The sequence below is a fragment of the Canis lupus genome, chromosome 6, assembly GCF_003254725.2.
Source record: "Canis lupus dingo isolate Sandy chromosome 6, ASM325472v2, whole genome shotgun sequence".
Taxonomy (NCBI): domain Eukaryota; kingdom Metazoa; phylum Chordata; class Mammalia; order Carnivora; family Canidae; genus Canis; species Canis lupus.
In genome coordinates, this window is record NC_064248.1 from 38,688,509 (window position 1) to 38,705,241 (window position 16,733).

The window sequence follows — 16,733 nt, forward strand, 5'->3', positions numbered from 1 at the left end:
CGCAGCAGTAGGGCTGTTTCTATAAAGGCTTGAGCCTCGCGCCCTCCCATTCTTTCCCGTGGGCGCCGTGGGTTGAGGTCGTCTCCTCGCTGGGCCCCCAGCCTCCGGCGGTGCCTGGCCTCTCCCGCCCCGGCGGAAGGTGCGAACCCCCCCAGACCTACTTCTCCCTGCAGGTGAGGCCGGGCCGGGCCGGGCCTGCTGTCCCCTATGCCCCTTGGAGCCTGTGATGAGTCGCTTTTTACTTCTGACACCTCGTATGAAAACTGCACGTGCAGTCTGATTATTTTGCAAAACTGAGGCTTCGGGGCGTGCCCCGGGTGACGGGAGGGGGCCGGGGGCGCCTTGTCCGAAAGCCGGGAATGGGCTCTGTCTCCATTTGGACGCTGTCTCTCTCCTTCCAGGGCGGCGGGTGACCCGACTGGAGGCCCTGATCCAGAGTCCAGGTCTGTATCTGAAGTGCGGCAATAAAGGTGGTGAGTCGATGGGCGCGCAGGTGTCTTTATTCTCCTGCGCGTTTGACCCCAGGGGACCGGGTGGGGCACCTGCTCGCCCCTGGGCAGGCATGAGACAGGGCAGAGAGGGATGTGTGTACAGGGACTAATCCAGGCTTGTCTCGAAGGCCAAAAACAACGGGTTTTTGTTGTTCGTTTTGTTTCGCCTGTGGCTTGGGTAGTTCAGGAACTGTTTAATAACTCACTAGCCGGTGCTGGAGTCCTGTTTCTTCCCCGGTGCTCTCTAGACCGCTTTGGGGTTCCAAGCAGCCTAGTGATGGGGGCTGGGGCGGACTCCTGAGTGTTAAAGGCCACCCATACTTTGCTGAGGGGCCTAGGACAGGTTTCTTTCAACAGAAAAGACAAGCAGTCCAGAAAACACAACTTTATTCACTAGAACTGAAAACAAAGGCTCTTATTCTAAAGACTGACTTGAAGATTTCCGTACAAGGTGGAGCGTGCTACCAGCCCCCTGGCTTGCCCTGACTGAGCACAGGCCTCCCCGGGGCTGGCAGTTCTCTCTGACTTTTCTGTGATTTCCCACATGCTGTTCTGTATCACAAAGCCACAACCGTGGCGTTCTTCAAGGTCGTGTGGAAGGAAGACCCGTTGATGTCTGAACCAGAGTCTCCTGGCAGGTGAGCTGGGAGCAGATGGCTCTGGTCCTTGCGGCACAAATGCACGATGCGATGATTTGCGGCGAAGCCTTCTGCCCCAGGCGTGGACAGCAGTCCTGCCTTACCCTGCCTGGGCACGTGCGCAGCTGAAGACCTGGCTTTCTAAGGGGTTAGGCACTCACTGTACACGTGCTGGCACTGGGGTCTGGCTTCGGAGCTGGGCGTGTTTAGGAGGGGGCAGCAGGGCGCCGCGGCTTGGGACTGGCACCCCTCACCGTCTGTGCATGGCGAGCCCCCCCCCCCCCCCCCCCCGTACAGAAGACCACGGCTCTTCTGCCCAACCTTGGCCAGGCCCTCGGGCAGCAGCAAGTTAGCGGGGCTGCAGACCTAGTGGCTCCTAGAAGCCCGCTGGGACTGAGGCTCTGAGAAAGGCAAGGCTCGGTCTGTCTGGGAGCCAAGAAACAGACACCCTGGGGTGACTAAACCAGGGGGACCCTGTAGACCCTCCATTCGGCCTTGCAGGGGCCTCCCAGAGGATGTGCAGTGGCATTGCCCAGCCAGGCTTAGGGTCTGCAGCAGGAGGTGCCTTGACCCTCCCTCTTGACGTAGTCGTGCAGCCGGAAGTGGGGTTCACTGGGGGCCTTCATGGAGCGCTGCTTCAACTCCCTGTGGGGTGGGGGTGACCGTGGAACAGAGAAGCCTCTACCCCAACAAGGGGTCCGGGTCTGAGGGCTCCTGCTGAGTGCCAGGACTTACTTTGCTATGGCTGTGAAGGCCAAGTCCACGTTGAGGCCTGTCTTGGCGCTGGTCTCCATGAAGGGCAGCCCGTACTCCTGCAAACAGCCGCTGCCAGCCTGGTGGGGACAGCCCCAGGGACAGACACCCCCGGCCACCCACCTACCCTGGCTCACCTTGGCTAGCTTCTCCCCATCCTTCCTCTTCACGACACGCTCCTGGGCAGAGTCCACCTGGCACAGGGGTTTTGGTGAGAGCTGACCCAGGGCTTCCCTCTTCTCCCCACACCTGCCCTGTAGAGCCAGGGTGGAGACGACAGGCTGGGGTGCTCACCTTGTTGCCCAGCAGCATGAGCACCACATTATGCTGGGCATACTCTTGGATCTCGGTCAGCCAGGCCTGTGGGGGAAAAGCTAAGACCAGCCCAGAGGCTGGCACTTGTCCCTTGTCCCTCCAGGCTGTGCTGCAGAGTGCCTGTTAGGCTCAGACTAACAGGCCAGGCACCACTGACAAAGACCTTACTACCCAAGGTGCTGGACTGATGGAGCTGGAAGGTCCCCAGACCCCATTCAGCCTACATAGGGACCCTGAGCCACCAGGGGGGCCAGCTTTCCCCACTGTCCCCAGGATCCTCAGCCTCTGCCCGCCCCCAGGAAGGAAACCACTGACCTGGATATTGTCAAAGGAGGCCTTGTTGGTGACATCATAGAGCAGCAGCAGTGCTGGGGGCAGAGAACCAGTGAGGACATCTCCAGGGCACACAGCGGCTTCCTGTCACCCAAACCCTCGTGCATCACAGCCTCCACACTTCCTGCCATGCTCAATCCCAGGGTACCTTTCTTTTTTTTTTTTTATTCTTTTTTTTATAAGATTTATGTATTCATGAGAGACCCAGGCAGAAGGAAAAGCAGGCTCCTCATAGGGAGCCCAGTGCAGGACCCGGTCCCAGATTCCAGGATCCCAACCTGAGCCAAAGGCAGGCATCCAAACGCTGAGCCACCCGGGCATCCCAAGGGCACCTTCCTCTGAGCAGAAGCCAGGGGAGCAGGGTGCCCACAGAGCATAGCCTCTGATTCCCCCAGGGCTGGCATCCCACGCCCACAGGCTCACCATGGGCGTCGCGGTAGTAGGCGTGGGTGACGCTGCGGAACCGCTCCTGGCCAGCTGTGTCCCAGATCTGCAGCGACAGGCACATCCAGGAGTCTGGGCTGCCAGTGTCTCCTTGGTGTTCCTACCTACCCTCACCCCCACCCCCATCTCTCACCTGCAGCTTCACCTTCACGCCATCCACATCCAAAACTTTGTTCTGAAAGACAACCAGCCAGCTCCACTGAGCCAAGCCGCCAGCACTGCCCCAGGCAGCAGCTGGGGACAGGGCCCCCGCGGTGGGGGAGACCAGCAGGCTGGGACGGAGCCTGAGATTGAAGGGCCCACTCTAATCCTGTCTGCCCCTCAGCTGGCTGGGTTCTCCCATTGGACTCCTTTGCCTCCCTGTACTTACAAATAAGCCTTTCCCTTGAACCCAAGTCTTGAGATCCAGCTCTCCCCACCCTCACTCCACCCCTGCAGCTCCTACACTTCCCCCTGGTGAGCCCCTTCTGGTGCCCAGGGCCTGGAGGATGCCTGGGCCCCTCCCACTCTGACTGCCATCCTAATGGACTTGGAGGTGGTTGCCCTTCATGGCCAGCTATCTGGGCCAGGTGTGCTTTCTCTGCCCACCTCTGAAGCCTGGCACACGGCCCCACCAGCTCTACCGCCTTTATAGGCCCTTTGCCACCACCCATCTCAGTCACCGAGTCCTGTTGGTCTGGCCCAGCCACCCACCTTTTGCCAACCACATCCACTCCCTATACCCTGGCAGACCACAGCCCCCTTGATGGGCCATCAGCTCCTCACAGCTCTACATATGCTGCTCCTTTTGCTCAGTCACCCAGAGCAACTTCATCTAAAGTTACTGTGGTGTAACTCCAGGCCCATTACTAACGTGGGGCTCAGTTTCCCCATCCACAAATGGGGGTTTCAATGGCTTTATGAGCAAGTATGCGCAGAACATTGAGAACTATATCTGGCCTAGGATGAGAGCTGTTCTAATTTAAAAGCCTCTTGGGATGCCTGAGCAGCTCAGCAGTTGAGCATCTGTCTTCAGCTCCAGGCGTGAACCCCCATCCTGGAATCAAGTCCCGCGTGGGGCTCCCTGTGGAGAACCTGCTTTTCCCTCTGCCTGTGTCTCCGCTTCACTGTCTCACAAATGAATACAAACCTTAAAATAAAGGCCTCTCTTCCCCGGGGGAGAGCAGCACCCTGAGGACAGGGCCCAGCGCAGTAACCACAGAGCCCGAAACTGGTATGCAGTGAGTGCTCCTTGTTTGCTGGCTGGTCATGGTCCCTCACTAGGCCCTCCCAGCTCAGGGCTAGTGGCAGGGAGTGGCCCAACCCCACGGTTCCCATCTGCTGTGGTGGGGGTGGGGGCCTGCTAACCCCCAGCGGAGGCTCCTGGCAGCTGGAACGGCACCACCTCTCTCTTCCCCAATCTCCTGCTGTCAGGGTGCTTCTAGGTCTCCCAGGAACCAGTGGCACAGCCATCTGCCAGGCTGAGGAGGCTGGGGAGGACACCAGCCTTCACTGGCACCTTTGAGCAGGGGTGTGAACTGAGCGGCCTCACCTCCCTCAGAGCCAAGAGGGAGGTTAGAGGGGGGAGGTGGGGCCAGCACAGGCAAAGGGTCACCTGTCCACACCCCACACTGTGCCTCTCGGACACCTGACCCCTTACTAAATCTCAAAAGACTTGAGAGGACCTGGGCCCCCAAGCAGGGTAAATGGCCCCCAGACGGGTGGGAGCCCCTTTTCCGTTCCTAGGATGGGCCTCCCTCCCAGCCTCCCGCCAACTGGGTCTAATTAAAGGGTGAGAAAAATGCAAATTTGGGATTTGTCTAGAACATACCAGCACCTTGGCAAGGCACTCAGAATTCAGACTTGGTGGGTAGAGGTGGGGGCTCATGCTGGAGCCCCACAGGCCTAAGGCTATTGCCCTCATCATTCCTTGCCGACCCCACAGGCTGTTAGGGTGTCGGAGTGTGGGGAGCCCTGAAACCCAGGGACACAGCCCTCCTGTTGGGGGCAGTATGGGAGGGGGCTCTGGCAGGGGAAACAGCCAGGTGGCAGCACTTCCTGTGAGCCTCCTCGCCCAAGGGCAGGGACCTCCCTCCAGGCATTCCACCTCAACCACCCTGAGCCCAAGAGCCAGGTGGTGCAGGCAGGAGCTGCCCCCGCCATGAGCCTGTGGGTGTCCCAGGGGTGTTGTCAGAACTCCATGAGCTGGTGGCAGGGGCCCAGGGCACAGCTGGGTCAGCTCAGCGCTGAGGACATCAGCCTCTGCTCTCACCCGGAAGTCGATGCCCACGGTGGAGATGAAGGTCCCTGCTAGGAAAGCCCCATCCTTGAAGCGCACGAGCAGACACGTCTTCCCCACGCCTGAGTCCCCCACCAGCATGACCTGGAGCGAGCGGGAGGGTCAGGTGTTAGGGACCGAGGGGCCCAAGGTGCTGGCCCGCCCAGCAGGCTGTCTGCTCTTTCCTGAGCTGGCCTGGGCAGGAGTGGAGAAGTGTCCCAGGCCTGCGGGTCCACAGGAAGGACGTGGGAGCGCTGGGGCAGCCAGGATCCCTGACGGCCTGGGCCTCCAGGTCTACCTCCACAAGGTTCTGTACCTCTCTATCAGTGGGGAACGGGAGCAGCTGCCTCCCTCCAGGGCCCTACCTAACCTCACCCCCAGGCCCTGGACACCGTGCTTGATCTGGAAGGGGAGCGTTTGGGGCTTGGCGGGGAGCAGAGGCTGGGGGCTGGGGACCTTCTGAGAGGCCTGTGGGGGTCACTGTGCCAGGGGGCTTCTTCTAACCCCAGTAAGACTGGAGGAATTTGCCACGTGAGGTCAGATCTTGGCGTGCGCAGGTGCCCAGGTCGGTCTGGGGACAAGGAGCGGCAATCAGGGCCCCCCTCCTCCACACCTCCCCCAGCCTGTTGTCAAAGGCCCCAAAACCCAAAGACAGTCCCCACAACCCCTCCACAATCCAAAGGCGTCTGCCTAGGCCCGAAGGAGGCCCCAGTGTTGCCCACCAGACTGGCAGACCTCTTCCTAGTCTCCTCCTTCCCCCAAAAAGAGGAGACCTACAGCCCCTGGGGTGAGGGAAGGCAGCATATGGGATACGGTGAGCCGGGGCCCGGGTGGGTGCGGCGGCATAGGGAGCGGGGAGGGAGCCCCGGCCAGGTCCGGGACCCCCTGTCCGGCCGCCAGCTGGGGCGTCAGGGGGCAGGCCTTGCCAGCCGTGGGCTCCCTGAAATCCGGGTCTGACAGCTGTGCTGTACGCGATGCGCTGTGCGGGCTCCTGGCCCAGGACCCACAGGGCCCTCCGTCCCCTGCCGACCCCTCCGCGCCCCGCTCGGGCCCAGCGCCACCTGCTGCGCTCGCATGGGTGGGGGCCGGCTCACCTTGAAAGCGACGTCGTAGAAGTCGCCGCCGCCCAGCGAGGGCCGGGCGGGCGGCGGGGGCCCGATGGGGCGCGCCGGCCGGGACCCGTTGGCGGCGAGCGGCGCGGAGGCAGCGGGCGCGCTGGCCCCCTTGCTCCTGGGGGTCTTCTTCCTGGACATAGCGGGCGGGCGCTCAGGGAGCTCCCGCTGCAGCCGCCGCGTCCCGGGCCGCCCTGCTCCCCGCGCCCGCCGAGCGCAACCCGGACCCGAGCCCGTCCCTCGGCAGCGACCGCGGCGGCATCGCGGGCGCCCGGCTCCCCGCGCCCGCAGCCCCGCCCCCGCGCCCGCGCCGCAGCCACTCAGGCCCGGCCTCCCGCCGCCTCCGCCAATGGGCGCGCGGGGGCGGGCGCATGTAAATGAGCAGGCTGCCCGGGGGCGGGGTCACGGGGCCGGGGCACTGCCCCAGGTGCGCGGGGTGGGGAGCCTCTGCCCTTGGCTCAGCGGCCCCCTCCCTGCACTGTCCCAGGCCCAGGGGCCATCCCGGGATGGCCCCTGGGCCTGGGACGGCGGCGCTGAGGCAGTGGGACTGCGTGGGGGCGGACACCTGGGGGTTCTGTCCCTTCTCAGCCAGAGACGCTACCTGGCCTGCTGTGCCCCCACTCCTCCCTGTAGGGCAGGAAGCAAACTGGGTGCTCCCGGCGCTTGGCTCAGCTGACAGCTGGTTACCAGAGTTGGGACAAGCCAGCACCCGAGAGCCGCAGGCCGCTCTTCCCCCAAGCTGCCCACCGAGCTGAAGCCCCAGGATCCTCGGGTGAAGGGAAATCCAAGTTACAGCCACATCGCGCCCTCTGAGGGGCCGCTCCCCTGGAGCTGTGCCCTTGGGGGTCTGGGAGGAGGAGGAGGAGGCGATAGGCCCCGCCCCAGGATGTGGCTAGCCCCTTGACCTTCTGGTGCCCGTTCTGGCCCCGAGGAGGCCAGGTGCTGACTGTCCGAACCCCATGCTGGTCCCTGGCTGACCAGTCTCCATAGCCTGACACCTCCCCTGGACTGTCTGTCTCCACCCACGGGCCTCTGGGTCTGGAGAATAAGGCTGAGAGGTCCTGGAACACCGGGAGTGGTGAGCCTAGACGCCCCGGGGCAGCAGGTGTAGGCGCTTCTGGGCAGCGCTGGGATCAGCCTCTGCTGCACGCTCCTCTGGCAGCCGGAGGGATGGGCTGGCTGTGCCCCCAAGATATGACACCTGTCACATGAGCCCTCTCAGAGGCCTGAGCCCTCTCCCTAGCATTCCCAGAGCCGAAATAACGATAATGGAAATGGATGGAAGCTGGGGCTTCTAGGGCTCAGGGTCTGGCGGGGCCCTGTTTGGGATGGGCCGTGGGAAGTTGGCCTTTCTTGCGTATCACTGTGTGTCAGGCACAAGTCTTCCTCAAAAGCACCGTGTGAGGTGGGTGGTGCTGTGATCCCAGGATCAGGTGGGGAAACTGATGCCCAGAGAGGGGATGGGAGCTGTCCAAGGTCACCAGGCTAGAAAGTGACAGAGCCGGGATTTGTACCTGGGAACTCGCTCCAGAGAACATGAACTTCCCTGGCAGGGCCGGCCCGGGAGTCCTCAGGAGCTGGGAGACAAACCTGAGGAAGCCTTCTGAGGACCCCCTGGCCTCCTTTCTTGTCTCCTCTGACCCCCACCGCCTTCCTGGCCAATGCCCACTTGTGTGGGTAGAGGGCCTGGGGGTGGGGGTGTTGAGCTCCCACTGCCGGGGCCCCGGGAACTCCAGGTGTCCTATGCTCCAAAAGGCCAATTTCAGGGTGGTTGGCCCAGGGTCTCAGCCAGTACCCCCTGACCCCACGTCCTAGGCATTGGGCTCCCTACTTCCCCCTGCCCAAGGGAAACCAGAAGGAGTTTGAGTGCTCTAGGGGTGGGGGCTATAGGAAGGCAGCCTCCGTCAAGGGTGAGGGCTAGTGCTAATGGGGTGACCAGGAAGAGAGGAGGAGACAGGCATTTCAGAGACCATGGAGAGCCAGGAGAGGAGGGAAGCTGAGCAGCAGAGGAGAAATACTCAAACTCAAAACCTTTGAAACTAGGAGAATACATGAAAAAACCTAGGTCTCTGATTTCTATCAAAAAAAGAGAGTTCAAAAAAAATTTAAAAAGAGAGAGAGAGAGTTCTAGGTCCCTGGATCATGGCATTCCTTTTGCCTCTCTTGCCTTCCAGCACTCCTCCTAATCTTTGATCATTATGTCCCTTGCTTTCTCTGTTTGCCATCTGTCTCAGTCTCAGGAGTGTAAGTTCTCTGGGTACAGGAAGCAGCTTGTATTGGTCACTGCCATATCCCTGGCAGCTGGCTCCAGGCCTCAATAAACTTACTAAATTGGTGAAAGAAATATGAGTTAGAAATGGGCCCCACTTCAGGAGGACACGTCATTGCTCACACAAGGATGAGGCCGAATGTGCTGCAATGTGCAGTGAGGCAAGGCCTGTATAATCAGGTACTGAGAGCAGGTCTTTGGGGAGGAGGGGCATTTGTTCTGGGCTTTGAAGGTTGAACAGGAGTCCAACAGAAGAAGAGGAAGAGAAACTTGCAAGCTCCCAGTGACAGTAAGTGGGCATTTTGAGCGGAAGAGGCCAAACTGTGGTCCAGTTGTGTGGAGGAAATCCAGCCGGTAACACAGGAGAGGGCTAAAGTATAAAGTGAATTTGAACGTATAGCTTAGGCGCTTGGAAATTATTCGGCGAGAAGTAGGGAGCCATACATGGTTCCTGAGCAAAGCAACAGAGGGCCCTGTTACAGGAGTACAGAGGGTGCAGAGCAGTGGATGCGTGGTGCAGGCTATAGACAGGAGATGAGTAGGAGGGGGTGACAGTCACCGAGGTGGGGGGGATGGGGACAGAGGAGACCTCCAAGAAATACAGACTCTGCAGGCCTGGAGGTGAGGCAAGAAAGTCAGAGCCCATGGGGCAGAGACAGTGGAGTGCCCAGGCACACGAAGGACGGCAAGTTCTTTGCTGCCCCTCCCAATCAAGCAGGAGGCCTCTGTCCCCTGCCTTTGGCTCTGTGACTGTTCTGACCAACACATACAGCAGAAGTGACCCCGTGTCCATTTCTGGACCTGGACCTCAGAGACTGGCAATTCCTTCTTGTCTCCTGAACACGCATTCTGGGAGCCCTGCTGCCACACTGAGGAAAAGCCCAAGAAGCCTCATGAAGAATCTCAGGTGGAGAGGAGCCCGCGAGCCGCCTATGGAGTCAGGAAGTCACGCTGGCCTGGGCACTCTGGTTCCGGGGGGATTCCATACTGTCCCCGCCGAGCCCAGCCCGAACTGCAGATTCGGGAGCATTGGGGGGATTTTTTTTTGTTTACACAGCAATAGACAATGAGGACAGGCTGCCGGCTGAGGGGAGGGAAAGGGCCAGCTTGGTGGGAAAGGTCAGGAGGGTGGCCTTGGCTAGACCCCGGATGCCCAGATGGCTGGGCTGAGCTAGAGTGCTGGGGGGGGGGCGGGGTACCTGCAGCCCCCAACCCTTCTGGCATAGGGTCGGCCTGCGCCTGTGTCTCTGTGAGGAGATAGAGCAACCCCAGATCCGTTCCAGCCTCACTCTGGATCCTCACCCCAGCACCCTCTGGTGCCCTGGTTCCCAGGGCCCCCGGCCCTGCCCGCTGCCCTCTGACTTGCCCTTGTGGGTGTCTGGCCCCTTTGTCCTGGAGTGACGCGTGTCATGAGTCCCCAGACACGACAACCGTCTGGGACCTACAGCCTGAGGCTGTCTCTCCAGAGCCCCATTTTCCATGACGGCCAGTTTTGCCCCCACATTGCGCTAACCCACAGACCCCAGGCAGGAGCAAGAGCCCTCATTGAGCTTCCAGGCTCTACTTGAGCCCCCTCCTCAGACCCAGGCAGGGAGCCTTCCCGGCTCCTCCCGCCCCCACTCCTGTGGGTGCTCCACTCGTGTGGGTGCTCAGGGCTTCCGAGGACAGCACCCATCCTGCCTGTGCCTGCCTCCACCAGGCACGGAGAGGGCTCTAGGTGAGCAGGACAGGGCCAGGCTGGACTTTAGGGTCGGTCAGTAAAGACTGGGGGAGCGGCAAGGCTGCCAAGTCCTGTGACCCCAGAGCACCTCCCAAAAGTCAGTCCCAGGGGATTCAGCCCTCTGCAGTCTTGGGGTGGGGGAAACCCTGGCTGGGGATGGTGCCAGCAGGCAGAGGCCCCAACTAGATACCCGTGGGACCCAGGGAATGTGGCATCTCTGGACCTGCTCCCTTCTCCCCAAAACGAGTGGGCGGGAGGAGCTGATCCCTGAGGTCCCTTCCAGCTCCAACACCTTGTGTTCTATGAAATCCACGTGAACGTTGCTATGGAGACGGCAGCACCGAGCGGGAGCAGCTCTGCATTGGACCTCCACCCAGAAGGGAGAGGAGGGAGTCACCCCAGGAAGCAGCGATGTCAGAGGCGGCTCGCCCCTCCCACCCGGGGTGTACCGGGGCCACATTGAGCACCCAGCTCCTGCGAGGGCACACCCACCCCAGCCGCACACCTTTGCTGCACCCAGGCCATGGGGGGCAGGTGGTAAGGGCTGAGGGGCGGCCCTGCCCCGTGGGGGAGGGACTGCGGTGTGAGAGCGGGAGACTTTCCTTCCCACCCCAGCTCAGGTACTCGCGCCTGAGTGCTCCTGGTGGTCTCAGGATGCAAGGTGTGCCGGCCATAGAGCCCAGCAGGGGTGAGGGGTGGGGGGCTGCTCCCCAGTCTAGACTCTACACTGAGGCCCCAGGTAGGCGAGACCTCTGGCTGGAGGAGCACAGAGCAGCCCAGCTGCCCTCTGGCTCCAGGCTCTCCCGGCAGCTTTGAGGGCCCCGCAGGGGAGGCACAGGTGTAAAGGGATAAAACGGATGCCCGCGTAGCCCTGACAACCACTGGAGTCCCAGCCCTGGCTGGCCCTGCCAAGGGCCAAGCGCTCTGCTTGCTGCCTCTCCTTTTTTTCCTTAATTATGAAAGGGATATATGATTTTTGTGGTCACGGCAACAACAGAAGGTAAAAGCAAGGATAAAAGTTCCTGTTCCCCGCAGACCCTGTCCCTTGGGGGTAACCGTTATTCAGTTTGGAAGTGGTGACCGTACGAGTCTCCTGTGGCCGCTGTAACAAATATCTACTACGACAAACACGGTGCCACCACCAAACAGCCCAAATGTAATATCCTACATGCACGAGGCCTCGGGGTAAAATGAGGCTTCTGAGGCTGAAGCAAGTCTGGTTCCTTCTGGGGAGAATCGTTGCCTCTTCAGCTTCTGGTGGCTTCCAGCTTCCCTTGGCACATGGCCACATCCTTCCAGCTTCCCTTCCAGAGTCACTTGAACTTCTCTCCTGCCATGCAGATCTCCCCTTCTAGGGACACTTGTGATCACATTTCGCCCCCCCCCCCCCCGCCCCCCGCCACCGTATCATCCAGGATAATCCCTCATCTCAAGACCCTTAGTTGAATCACAACTGCACGGTCTCTTGCCAGGCAAGGTCACATTCCCAGATTCTGGGGATTAGGATCTGAATCTCTCTGGGATCTGCTGTTTAGCTTTCTAAGCACCATCCAAGTTTTGTATTTTGGGATTTTGTTTGAAACAAAGGCTCTTGGCTGAGACAGACCTAAAAATCACTGGACGATGGATTCCTTTTTTTTTGCTGTGCTATCTTTATCCAGTTTGTTTAGACATGCAAATTATGCTTTACTAATTACAGTGCTCTATGCATACGTTTGCATAAAACATACTGAGATGTGACCATGCCCTCTAAAATATAAAATCACCGTTATCTGATCTTTGCACATTCGATAGGATTCTCCCATAAGCAGATCTGGATCAAGTGTCTTTTCCTGGCATGGCTCTGATACATTTTCAATCTCTTCCTTTATGATTGGTCTATTTGAGCTTTTTATTTCTGCTTGAGTCAGTTTTAACAGTTTGTCTTGTTCTAACCTATAACGACCCTGTCTAGATGTCAAAACTTTGCAAACAATTGCACATTTTTTTTAATTGCACATTTTTTTGGTCATTTTTAACTTTTTCTGTGAATAAACCTGTGTTCTCAACATTAATGGTCTGTATTTTATTTTTATCTCTCAGTGACACTTGCCAGCCGGCTCTTTTTTATTTTATTTTATTTTTTTTAAAAGATTTTATTTATTCAAGAGAGAGAGAGAGAGGCAGAGACACAGGCAGAGGGAGAAGCAGGCTCCACACAGGGAGCCCAATGTGGGACTCGATTTCAGGACCCCAGGGTCATACCCTGAGCCGAAGGCAGACACTCAACTGCTGAGCCCCCCAGGCGTCCCTAAAAATAGCTCTTGATTGTATTAATCTATTCTACTCTTTCTTTTATTTTTTTTAATTTTTTTTAAATTTTTATTTATTTATGATAGTCACAGAGAGAGAGAGAGAGAGAGAGAGGCAGAGACATAGGCAGAGGGAGAAGCAGGCTCCATGCACTGGGAGCCCGATGTGGGATTCGATCCCGGGTCTCCAGAATCGTGCCCTGGGCCAAAGGCAGGCGCCAAACCGCTGCGCCACCCAGGGATCCCTACTCTTTCTTTTAAAATAACTAATTTATGCTAGTGGGGTGCCTGGCTGGCTCAGTTCGGGGACTGTGGGACTCTTGATTGCGGGGTTGTGAGTCTAAGCCCTACGTTGTGTATTGAGATTACTGGAATAAAACTTAAAAAAATAAAGTGTATAATTTGATAAGTTTTTACATATGCATGCACTTTTGAAATACACTTAAAAATAAAATAACTAGGGCAGCCCTGGTGGCTCAGTGGTTTAGCGCCGCCTTCAGCCCAGGGCCTGATCTTGGAGACCGGGGATCGAGTCCCACGTCAGGCTCCCTGCATGGAGCCTGCTTCTCCCTTTGCCTGTGACTCTGCCTGTGTCTCTACCTCTGTCTCTCTGTCTCTCTCTCTCTGTGTATCTCTCATAAATAAATAAATAAAATCTTTAAAAAAATAAAATAAAATAACTAATATATGCCCTTAGATTTCTAATTTCCTTCTTTTTACTTTGTTTTGGTTTATTTTATAGTTGTTTTTCTAGAATGTTGATGTGAATGCTTAATTTATATACTAATTTGATTTTTTATGCTTAATAATAGAAACGTAATGTTATCAGTTTCTCTCCATGTATAACTTTGCATCCCCCAGATTTGGTAAGATATATGCTCATTACTATCCATTTCTATACAATCTGATTTTAATTTTGATTTTTTTTGCCCAAGCATTACTTAAAAGAGGATATTTCAATTTCCATATGATCAGATTTCTAAAATGAGCTTCATTGAGGCATAATTTAGGTACAATAACATTCATAAATTTTAACTATACAAATTGGTGAGCATTGACAAATAGTCATTTAACCACCACCATACTTGTAATATAAAACCTTTTTATTACCCCCAAAACTCTCTCATCCCCTTTGTGGTAATTCCTTTTTCCCCACCTCTTGTTCCTGGTTACCATTAATCTGCTTTTTTGTCACGATAAGTGTTTAGATATTTAAGAAACAACTTTATCGAGATCTAGTTGATATCCAGTCACCGCACATATTTAAAGCATACAATTTGAAGAGCCCCTGGCTCGCTCAGTTGGAAGAGCATGTGACTTTTTTTTATTTTAAATATTTTTATTTATTTATTCATGACAGAGAGAGAGAGAGAGAGAGAGAGAGAGAGGCAGAGACACAGGCAGGGGGAGAAGCAGGCTCCATGCAGGGAGCCCGATGTGGGACTCATCCGGGATCCGAGGATCACACCCTGGGCTGAAGGTGGCGCTAAACCGCTGGGCCATCAGAGCTGACTTTTTTTGTTGTTTAAGATTTTATTTATTTATTCATGAGAGACACAGAGAGAGGCAGAGACACAGGCAGAGAGAGAGAACCGGGCTGCCCCGGCTGCCTCATTTAGTAGAGGGAATAGGACTAGTAGCCAGCTCCTGGAGTTGTGAAGACTCAGAGGGATAAGGCAGCGAAGGAAAGATGGAGAAGTGCATGATGTGCGTTTCCTCCTCCCATCTCTCAGGAAGCTGCCGCCACTGACCTCTCCCTGTGCTCTCTCTGGCTCACCCTCCTCTCCCTCTCTGCTGGCACTCCTCCCCCAGCCGGGAGACCCATTCAAGTCTCCTCTATGTGAAGGAAAAACCTTTGCCACTGCTCTGTGCACCTCTTTCCTCTCACATCTAAGCTTCTGGAAATAACGGGCCTCATGCCACGTCTACACTCCCCCACTTGCCACCAAGCTGCTAGCATCTGGCTTCCTGTCTAACCCCTCCTCCAGGTGCCCTCGGTAAAGACCACGGGGGAACACCACGCCTTGAGCTTTGTGCGGGTTGACACGGCAGGAGCAAGGGACAGGACGACCCCGAGGAGTAGGGGCACTGACGTACATGGGGGCACATGTTCTGCCCGCAGTAGATAGCTCATAAATATGTGTCACCTGAATGTGTGATGCAAATCGGCACATGGCATGGAGCCTGGGGAAGCTTCCTGGAGGAGGAGGCACTTGCTGACCCTGCAAGCATAAGAAATCATGGAGGTGGGATGGGAAAGCGTTCCAGACAAAAGGAACAACGTGGAGAAAGGCTAGGAGGTGGGAGGTCATAGAGAGTTCTAGAGGCCCCAAGGCGGGGGGGACACGTGGGCCTGTGCAGTGAGGGAGGACCACGGAGGGTTGTGCGGCTGCACCATCCCCAGCCCCTGCCCTGTTCCTGTAGCCCAAGCCCTGCTGGCTTCTCCCCTGTAGCCTCTCCCTTGACATCCACACACTGTGCCTCAGTTTCCTCCTATTTCTGGGGGGCTCTCACTCAGACTCCAAGGCTTCTTTCTTTTCCTTTAGGATGGGGTTCCGTGCCTCTGGAGTTTTACATCTGCCCCAAGTCTGCTCACCCCCTCCCAGCTTCACACCAGGCCTCCAGTTGCACTCTGGGCATGTTCCCGAGTGGGCTATGGCCGCATGCGTGCAGAACCTCCTCCTCACCTTCCCCTCCACACCCCTCCTCCCCAAGGGCATCTCCACCCAGCAAACAGCTTCTCCATCGACCCCAGCACCCAAACCCCAGGTACGGCACCCTCTGAGCCTCCTTCTCTCCCCAGTCCCAGGGCTCCTCCCTCCCTTCCCCTGCCTTATCCCATCAATCCCACCTGGACTTAGACCTCACACCAATTTTTTCCAAACTGGGTTCCCAAGCACTCCTGTGACTGTACACAAAGTTTCCTGAAGCCCTTGGGGCTCGAAGGCTCTAGGGTCCCTCCCTCTTCCCCACTCATGTCTAACCTAAGTCCTTCTCCCTACTCAGGAGGAAATTGGCCCAAGACACTCAGAGTTGGAGACAAAGGGCTTTGTGGGAGTAGAGCCCTGAGAAGACCACACTGCCGGAGCTGGACTACACCCGCCAGGTCACTTGGAGATGTTCTGCTTCTTCCTGGGTCATTGGACTGCCAGGACATGGCAAGCTACCTGTTCCTTGTTCATCCCTGGCCATCTGCCTGCACAGGGCGCCCACTTGTTTTTCCCTGGATCTTTCCTGAGAGCTGGCTCTGCGCTGGATGTGATCCTCCCTCAGCCCTAAGACATTGGCTTGCTATTTCTATCACACAGATGAGCACAGTGAGGGATCTGGGTGCCCCTTCATGCCTGGGTGAATAGCAGAGCTGCAGGATGTCCCACAGTGACCCTGCTTGGACTCTCCCAGTGAGAGGTAGCAGGACATGGGCCAAGCGCTTGTGGGTTTAGTTGTTTCCAGCTGGTTTAAGCAGAGAGAACACAGAAAGGAAGTAGTGCAGCCTTGGGATGCAGCCTGCCCCTGGGTCTCAGGACAGTGGACAGGAGCCTTGCCCATGTGCGAGTCTGGGGACTTCTCCCTGAGACCACTGGCCAGCCTAGGTTAGGCATCCATCCACCAGTGGCCCAACAGTAGAACAATTTTATTACTTTTTCATTAAAAGTTGAGATACAATTTACAGGGCAGGGGATCCCTGGGTGGTTCAGCAGTTTAGCACCTGCCTTTGGTCCAGGGCCTGTTCCTGGAGCCCCAGGACCGAGTCCCACGTCAGGCTCCCTGCATGGAACCTGCTTCTCCCTCTACCTGTGTCTGCCTCTCTCTCTCTCTCTGTCTCTATGAATAAATAAATAAAATCTTAAAAAAAAAAAAAAAAAAAAAAGAGAGATACGGGCAGCCCTGGTGGCGCAGCGGTTTAGCGCCGCCTGCAGCCCGGGGTGTGATCCTGGAGACCTGGGATCAAGTCCCACGTCAGGTTTCCTGCATGGAGCCTACTTCTCCCTCTGCCTGTGTTTCTGCCTCTCTCTCTCTGAATAAATAAATAAATAAATCTTAAAAAAATAAAAAATAAATAAAAAAGAGATACAATTTACATAGCATAACATTCACCCTTTTAAGAGC

General features: G+C 56.9%; 1 protein-coding gene, 1 long non-coding RNA gene and 1 other non-coding gene across 9 annotated transcripts; 2 read left to right on the top strand and 1 right to left on the bottom strand.

Moving 5' to 3' along the window:
• Positions 1-15: 15 nt before the first annotated feature.
• Positions 16-16,700, top strand: LOC112640544 (uncharacterized). The gene is made up of 3 exons (XR_003124087.3): positions 16-173; positions 402-443; positions 15,630-16,700. It is a non-coding gene; the product is annotated as an uncharacterized LOC112640544 (long non-coding RNA).
• On the top strand, positions 219-302 carry LOC112641099 (small nucleolar RNA SNORD60). Its single transcript, XR_003124500.1, has one exon. It is a non-coding gene; the product is annotated as a small nucleolar RNA SNORD60 (small nucleolar RNA).
• On the bottom strand, positions 862-6,484 carry RAB26 (RAB26, member RAS oncogene family). 7 transcript variants are annotated; one of them, XM_025416935.3, is made up of 9 exons: positions 6,326-6,484; positions 5,226-5,336; positions 3,108-3,149; positions 2,954-3,020; positions 2,513-2,565; positions 2,177-2,242; positions 2,020-2,076; positions 1,865-1,941; positions 862-1,270 (listed from the first exon to the last, which is right to left on the bottom strand). In XM_025416935.3, exons 1-9 carry the CDS (start codon positions 6,482-6,484, stop codon positions 1,075-1,077), a joined length of 828 nt encoding a protein of 275 aa, XP_025272720.1. In that variant the 3' UTR covers positions 862-1,074. The 7 variants fall into 7 exon arrangements, with proteins under 7 accessions (XP_025272720.1, XP_025272721.1, XP_025272718.1 ...); XM_025416940.3 differs by having other exon boundaries at positions 1,127-1,774; XM_025416936.3 differs by lacking the exon at positions 2,177-2,242 and having other exon boundaries at positions 2,020-2,136.
• Positions 16,701-16,733: the final 33 nt, after the last annotated feature.